The 8,784-nt window shown below is 29.1% G+C and overlaps 1 protein-coding gene across 1 annotated transcript; it reads left to right on the top strand.

Moving 5' to 3' along the window:
- The first annotated feature begins 6,382 nt into the window (after nt 1–6,382).
- Nucleotides 6,383–8,466, top strand: LOC131594337 (uncharacterized). The gene is made up of 4 exons (XM_058866438.1): nt 6,383–6,535; nt 6,892–7,104; nt 7,205–7,268; nt 7,727–8,466. The coding sequence occupies exons 2-4, from the start codon at nt 6,941–6,943 to the stop codon at nt 8,018–8,020; spliced, it is 522 nt and encodes a 173-aa protein (XP_058722421.1). The 5' UTR covers nt 6,383–6,535; nt 6,892–6,940; the 3' UTR covers nt 8,021–8,466.
- The last annotated feature ends 318 nt before the right edge of the window (nt 8,467–8,784 follow it).

An 8,784-nucleotide genomic window follows, 5' to 3' on the forward strand; every position in this document is an offset into this window, starting at 1 on the left:
TTTCTCAAAATAAGAAAACTTGGCATGTGCACCCCTGGTGCTTCTACACTACTTAAAGGCATCATCGTATTTAGCTCCCAATAAAGTCACCATCATATCTATGGCATCAGTCCTGGTGATCTTATAATTATCAAGCAACCTTCCTTTTATGGGAATGTATAAGAGGCATGATACATAATCTAGTGTAGTAATCATCTCACCAATGAGGAGGTGAAAAGACTATGTCTCACTATGTCATCTCTTAGTAAATGCAACATGTATGCCATTAATGATGTTAGTGTACCCGGATGCACAAAGACCTATAAGCTCAAAATTTTGGAGTATATTTTGTAGCTAGACATCCGGCGGTTGATAAAGATGGTGAATCTTTCTTACATGAATCACTCATTGCCGAAAGTCACGCTCCTATTGAAAATAAAATATAACATGATCAGTTGAGTTAAAAATATATATTATAGAGGAAGTTTAAAAATTAAATAGAGAAAATTAAAAAAATATACTTGTTATTCCGATACATGTGGAGCCATGTGCTCTCCAAAGAGTATGAGTAAAGATGTGTTTGTGGGCCCTCCTAGAAATAGGTTTGTAGGGGGAACCTCAACAAATGGGACATGGGGTGCAACTGTCTTATCCTCATCATGGGTTTCACAACTCTATGATCTCGACCCCCCCCCCCCCCCCCGTAAAATTCAACTCCTAGAGGTCGAGGCCTCCCTATGGTGAGGCAAAGGGAGGACAAATGTAGCCTAATGGCGATGACTAGCCCTCTCGCAAAGAGTTTCGGCAGTTATGGTAGGTCGTTTGACTCTCATTCTTCCTTAGTTTTTAGCTTTATCCTAAAAAAACATAACAAATTATGACACATAAAATATTTCAGATATGTATCTCCAAACACCTAAAATAGCCCAGTTCAGAAATGCATATCCGGAAAAAACATTTGTGTGCTTTAATGGCAAAAGTGCTTTTGCAACTGCCCTAGCTCATTCAAACTCAACCTAATCATATAAACAAAGTCTCTGAACACGAACACTAACATATTTGAGCTATGTAATGCATTAAAGCTAACATATTTGAGCTAATACATAAATCAAAAATCAAAATAAGTTAAATGAGAACTTTACTCAAAAATGTGTTAGTGAGGGATTAAAGTTCTCTAATGTTGATTGCATTAGGTAGAAGGAGTTAGGAATGATAAGAAACAAGTAAATGTAACTTCAAAACTTGATCTTGAGTAGGAACTTGAAATGGGTATATTAAGGTAGAGAGGGTGTATTTCCTAAAAATTAAGAATGAGAAGAGGGAGGGATTTTGGCGTGAGCCTTAAATGTGCCCGCCTAGTTCGGAGATGCATCTTTGAACTTTTTTTTTAATTAAGAAAAAAGTATGTTTGGAGATGCATCTTCGAACATACCCTTAAAATGATTTCGGTTGTGCATCTACGAATTTTATCGAGGAAAAATGGTTTCTGATGCATCCGGAGATGCATCTCAGGAAAAAAAGAAGGGAATTTTGGGAATTTCGCGCAATGTCTGGGAGAATGTATAAGGATGGAATGACAAATTCCCCAAAATAAGGTGTTATAGTTTTTCTCGATTTCCTTGTCACATCCCAAGCGGTGGAAAAGAATCCTATGAAAATTCAAAAATATCTCTCTGATTTTAAAATGTATTTCCTAACACACTCTGAGTCTCATTGACACACGTCTCAATTGTCTCACCCAAACTTTTTTCCAAAATTTAGGCCGGAGATACACTTTCAGGCTCACCCTATCAATTTACTTTTAATTTAACAAATGAGTGACAAATCCAGAAGTGCATTTTTGGAGTTGCAAATCGGAAATTTGAAAATCAACCTTTGCATGTTGGTCAATTTCGGTATATTTCTGAAATTTTCAAACGTGATTTCTAATAAAATAGAACCATGCATGCTCTAATTCATCATGATTAAACACCATTAAGCTGAAAAAGTTACGTTTAGTCGGGAAATGCAATTTGGGATTCTACGTTAGTTCATACAAAAATTCATTTTTGGAATTGTTTAGTTTAATGGAAGTTGTTTTTTAATTACTCCATTTTCTATTATTGTTTGCATTAGATATAATGCACCCTAATGTTATTCCCAAATCTATTGTGTTTACGGATGCCAAACATGTTGATGTCGAGGAGGTAGATGTTGACAATCAATTTACAAATGGACAAGAGTTTGAGGATTGTGATCATATGCTCCAATGAATTCGCATTGAGGTATATCTAAATTGGGTTTTGATGTTGTAATCAAGAGATTCGATAGTGGTTCACATAATGGTTTCAAATGTATTCTAGGCATTAACCATTTGAAGCAACATTCCAACGTCTCTGATCAAAACTTCTCCAAGACACACTTGTGCCATAAGTCTTCTCCAACAACTCTTTTATGCCTATCTATATAAAAATATGAATACTTGAAGAAAACAACAATGAACTATTGACAAACAAATAGTTGTTACTTTGTCAAATCAAAAACACAAGTTTAAAATATAATTTCTTAAAACTTGTAAATTATAGAAATTCTCAAGCCTTACGAGTCTTCTGTGTTGTATTTTATTTACACCTCTAATTCTGTATCAAGTGTAACTCTCAAACAAACTCTTATTTGTAAGTTAGATTGTTAGAAATATCTTGCTCGTGTTCTTGAGCATATGAAGTCTCTTGTTTGTGTGCTTGAACATTTGAAGTCTATTCCTTGTGTGCTTGAGTATTAGAAGTCTCTTACTTACGTGTTTGAGCATTGATAGTCTCTTGCTTGTGTTCTGAAGCATTTATAATCAATTGTGATTATAGCGAAATTCCTTGGAAGTTCAAGGGAACTGTACTACTCCTGATTTGTGGGATGAACTAGGATATATCGCTCGTGTCTCTCTTTCCTTGACTCTCTAACTCCGATATTGCTTTTAACTGCTACAAAAAACATACCTTGAATCAAATTTTAGACTTTGTGTTAAGAATCACTTAAGAAAGTTTCAAAAAAGAAAGAAAAAGTTAACACAATTCAACTTCTCATTCTCGTGTTTTTCTCACCTTGATCTCCCCCTAGAACAAGAAGAAAAACTTGATATTTGCACAGACTCGAAACCTATAACTTCCACGCAGTCACATGTGTTGTTCGGATTTTTACATGCAACTCGAATAGACGAGGAGACCTATTAAAGTAGACAATGAAAGAGCACTGAGGCAACGAAGAACAATGTGAAAACCAATACAATTGAAACTATGATGTATTTTTTCTCTTTTATGTTCAATTTAAATATTATATTAGGTATTGTTAAAATTTGATAATCTGTTTTTGTTTAATTATAAATGATCTAGCATAAAAAATATGACATATATTAAAAAAAATAGATGTAAGCATTTTTTGGAGTTAAAATGTAGATGAAGGACCAAAATTGTTAAAAAAATAAAATAGAGGTATTGATTTCGGGTGGAGAGCAAAATAGAATGACTAAAACTATAATTTAACCTAATATCAAAAAAAATATTTTTTATTATTTTCTAAAATAAATTATTTATAAATAAAAATTTATCTTCCCTTAATCACAATTACTCAATTTAATTTTTTTTCAACAAGTAAAACTAATATAAATTTAAAGAACTAAAAATAAAAAATATTTTTCACAAAGTAAACAACTAACTACTAAAACACCTAATATCTAGAATCAATAATTTATATATTTATAGTTCACTAATCTCCAACTTACCCCTAAAATATATTACATAAAATTTTAAAAATAGAGTATACCAAATTTTAAAAATTATAAATTTCAAAACTCTCATTTTTTTCAAAGATAAATTCAAATCACCAATCTCCTAAAAAAATATATTATAAGAATAAAAGATCAATTTTAAAGAGAACACAAAATAGAATAAAATTATAAATTCAAAATAAATTATTTTCAAAATGTTAATTTTTTAAAATAAAAAATAGGAAAACTAAGTAATCAAAATAAATATAAATAAGCCGCATAAAAGTTTATACTACTTTTCATAACTTTTTTTTATAATAAAAGATTAATTTTTTTAAATTAATAAATTAAAAACATTTCAAATGAAATGAAAATATAGAAATTGTATAATAAAACAGAAGATAATTTTGAAACAATGACTCCATATTCAAAAGGAAAACTTTTCAAAAATCCACCTTTCTTTAATAATTAATATATCAAAATCAAAAATACATAAATAAATTTTAAAGCATTTGTTTTAAAAATGGTTACTATTTTTTTCAAAACATCCCTTTTCTTAATAATAAATTCAAATAACTAATATTTTTTTAAAAAGATAAAATTTTGTAATAAACTCATTCGTTAAGCTATCAAAAAATGTTTTTGTAATTATTAATAAAATAAAAATGTTTCAAATCAAATGATTTTTTTATATAGATTCTCAAAAAATATAAATTTAAAAAGATATTTCCATATTAAAAAAAACATTTCAAGACATCCACTTTTCATTAATAGCTCATATAAAAAAATAACATATATTTTCCTATTAAAAAAAATAAAAATCAAAACCTCCACTTTTCATTAACAACGGTAAGAGTGGAAACGGATAAAGAATTCAATTAAATCGATAATTTAAATCAAATCAAACCGAAATAAAGTTGATTGTTTTTTATTCGGTTTTAAAATCGAATCAAACCAATAAAAATTGTGGTTTAATTTGATTCTCGATTTTAGTTTTTAGGAACCGCCAAATCGATAAACCAAATTAACATAAATAATTATCCTTTAAATCTTTTATTTCACCCGTCATTAAACTAAAAAAATTTACCAGTCCAAACATTCTCCGTCTTTGTTTACACTTTCTAGTTTCTTTCTTTCCACAAAACACGCATTTAGAATCAAACTTCAAAACTTAGAAAGTAGAAACCATAAGTCACATAAAACTTGCTTTCAATGAATTAATGCTCTCGTTGCTTGCCACTATTGGTTCTCTAACTACTGTCATTCTCATATGTTATGGTCGCCTTCTCTGTGTCCAACTTTTCTTCGTTATTTTTCATCTTTTAACCTTTTTTTTTTGTTTTTTCTTCTTCAACAAAATTTCTTTTAGTCTTATTACAAAATAGTTTTGATGCGTATTTGAGGTGTGAATCATGTTACTTAATGTGTATTTTACTGAATTTTATTTGTTAAGTTTTCAAATTCATTTTCAATATTATGATATCAAGTGTTAAATTTTACATTTGATAGTAAATTTATTTCATGATTTAGTGAAAATCAAGTCACTGTTTCATATAAATTAAAAGCAACTTGTAATTTATTTGAAAAATAGAGTATTAAATAAATTACATGAAATATAATATTTTAAAAAGAATAGCATAAAATACATAAAAAAACACGATATTGGAGAATATATGATGGATATAATGTTTAAAAAAAATTGTAAACTGATCAATCTAACCAAACTAAACCGAACCAAATTGATTAGCTTAGTTCGGTTCTATTTTTGAAAATTGTTAAAAATCAAACCAAACCAAACTGATAGAAATATTATCGATTCAATCCGATTACACTCATAAGCAGCTTATGTAAAAAATCAATTTTTTTTTAACACAACACTTAAGAAAATAATTAATGTTTTTCTAAAATATTCATTTTTTATCAAAATTTAATTCAAATAAATAACATCTTTTTAAAAAGATAAAAACTTAGAAAATACTTATTGTCTGATTTATGACCTCAAAATGATTTTACTGTGACTTTTTTAATTCTTTTACTTTTTTTTTATTTTTTTATTTATATTTATCATTAAAAAATATAAACAATTTTTAAGTAGAAACAATACAATAATTATATTAACAAATAATTAAATTATATTTTCAATACAATAATTATGTTAATTAATTAACAAATAATTAAGTTATATTTTCAAAACAATTTTTTTTAATAACATATTTAGAACAGTTGTTAACCTAATCTATATTTTGTATGGTCTCAACAAAACCGTGTGGAAATAACAAAACAATATTTCCTTTAATATTTTCTATAAAAAAAACACATGGTTATTAAAATTAGAGATGCATGTTATGAACCGTACAACAAGAGGACAATACAGAGATGCATGAATTGAGGGAGGGGAAGGGTCGTAAAGAGAAAACAACACAACCAAACATGTCTCAATCTTTGTAGATTACTAGATTAGATCAAATCAATATCAGATCTTTTCTCATCTATTTGTCTCCTCTCTCTCTCATCCAAAAAAAAAAAAAAAACCATTTATTTTCCATTTTATAGAATCCAATGTTTCTTAATGGTTAATCTAACGGTCTATAATTGCGGTCGTACATTACCATCTATGGACGTTAATGTAGAGTAAAATCTCTTCACTATTTATTTTTTTCCCTTTTTTATTACCACTTTCTCTCTATGAATACCCTTTGAACTCTCTCTCTTTCTTCTCTCTATCCATCTCTTTGTTTTCTGAGACCCAAAATTTTCTTTGGTCCTTTTTTCTTCCTCTTCTCCTCTTAGAGGAGTCTCTGATTCAGCTTACCTCAGGTAATTCTCTCTCCCTTTTTCTCTTTTTCATATAGAAAAAAGGTTATGTTTTGTGATTTTGAAACTTTGCCCTTAAGGTGTTTGTGTTTATTCCCCTATGAATAAAATTTCAAATTCCATCAAATCCCTTTTGGATTTCATCATTGTTTATCAAATTAATGAGAAGGGGTTGGTTTTAAGCCATAAAATCTATATTTTTTTTTAAAGATTTGGTTCAATTTGGAATTTTTATTTGTTTATATTTGCTCATGATTTCCTTAGATTTGGTTCAATTTTATTTAGATTTTCATCAACCAAACCAATTATGAAATAATGATTAATTTTTTTTTGTTGCTGTTTTCTGTTGAATTTTGCAGGTGTTCTTGGTTAAGATCTTTGATTTTTAGGTGATAATTTGAGAGAAAGATGAATCACTGTGGTTACCAGCAGAAGAACGCCATGAGAAGCTGTGAAGAGATGAGGATGGAATCTGTGGTTTGCCCTAAGCCTCGTAGATTTGGTTTGATGAACCATTCATTTATTAACAACAACATCAACCATATCAGACCCTATAAGCCGCAAATTATCAGGTATTTATTTAATTATTTTACAACTTTTTGTCAATTATTTTCAATCAATTTGTTTTTGTAAAAATTCTAACTTTCTTATTTGTTCTTATAAAATAATCAGCTATCAATCAGAGCTTGAAGATTCAGGTGTCAGGGAAGATCTTCTTGATATCATTCTCCCCAAGGTTATTTTCTATCTCAATCTTAATTTTTCATGAAATAAAGGTTAATTTTTTTCCTTTTATTATTATTTTTTCATAAAAATATTATGCACTACTACTATGGAATTGTGAACATAGCATCTATGATCATGTTTGGAATCATTGTGAGTTTAATTGGTGTTGAGATCTGCAGAATCAAATTTTATTCATTGGGATTTTGGCTAAAACTATACTTTGGAGCTTCACAAAATCACGGTGCCACCATGAATTTGCCGAATCGACCCTAAATTTCATTCATGATTTGTGATTTTGTTGATGTTATGAAGTATGATTTTTGCTAAAATCGAAGTGATTCTGTCAAACTCACCACCCTAATTCAAAGATGCACTATTTCATCAAGCTTGGATGTTGTTTTTGTTGCTGATTGAAATAAAATATGATATCAAATCTAACAATAATTAGTTTCAATTTGGATTTTGCAGGAAAATAGCTATATGGAAAGATTTGGGGACCAAATGGCATCATCACCCCCACCATTTTTTTGTGGATCTCCACCTAGCAGGGCTTCAAACCCTGTGATCCAAGATGAGCAATTTGGCAATAGCAATGGTCATGGAAATTTTAGTCCATTTTCCATGGCACCCTCTCCACCATCTTCCTCAGCTAGAAGCTGTGTTCCAATGAAGTTTGGCCACACTCAAGCTGCAGTGAGGATTGAAGGTTTTGATTGTCTCAATAGGGATAGGCGCAACCGCAGTATTTCAGCTGTTGCATAATTCATTTCCATCAAAGAAAAAACAAGTTCAAAGAGCAAGTGAAGATTTTTGGTGTCAAAGGAAGCTAATCTTAATTCAATGTTTTACTGTAATATATATGTATATAAAAAATGGTCTGTGGAAAAATTGTTCATGAGTTAAGGTGTCATGTAAAATTGAGATGGTGAGATTTTTTTTTTTGGTTTTAATTTTATTTTCAAGAATAAAAAAAAGACAAGTTATACAAGTGAGGAAAAGGGCATGTAAAAAAGTCTTGTTCTTTCTCTCTTGTTAGGTTCATGAAGGAAGAGTTTGTAAAAAAACTCTAGCATATCCTCTTTTGTAATTGTAATTTGGAGGAAAGTGAGGTTAAATATTGAAATCTTGTAAAATATTTTTTTTTAGTGGGTGCCTTCTTTGTAGGTGTCACCTATTTGATAATATCAAAGAGATATTTGTTTATACTATATCATGCTTTTTATTTTATACATTATTCTAGTTTAAAGTCTTGTGATTTTTGTTGTCCCTTATCAAAAGTATATGAGAATTTTATTTGGGTGCTCTCTTTGTAGGTGTCACCTAAATAGATAATATCAAAGAGATCTTGTTTATAACTATACTTTATTTTATAGTCAAAAGACAAGGTTGAATATATTAATTGTCCAACTAACTACAACTAGTAATGTGTAGAGTCATATATGATTAAAGAAATAATAAAAAATTTATATCACTATTTAGGAGAATCTTAGGAAGCTTCATAGTTCATAGTGTACACTATGGTCATA

Source organism: Vicia villosa, linkage group LG4 (assembly GCF_029867415.1).
Source record: "Vicia villosa cultivar HV-30 ecotype Madison, WI linkage group LG4, Vvil1.0, whole genome shotgun sequence".
NCBI classification, from domain to species: domain Eukaryota; kingdom Viridiplantae; phylum Streptophyta; class Magnoliopsida; order Fabales; family Fabaceae; genus Vicia; species Vicia villosa.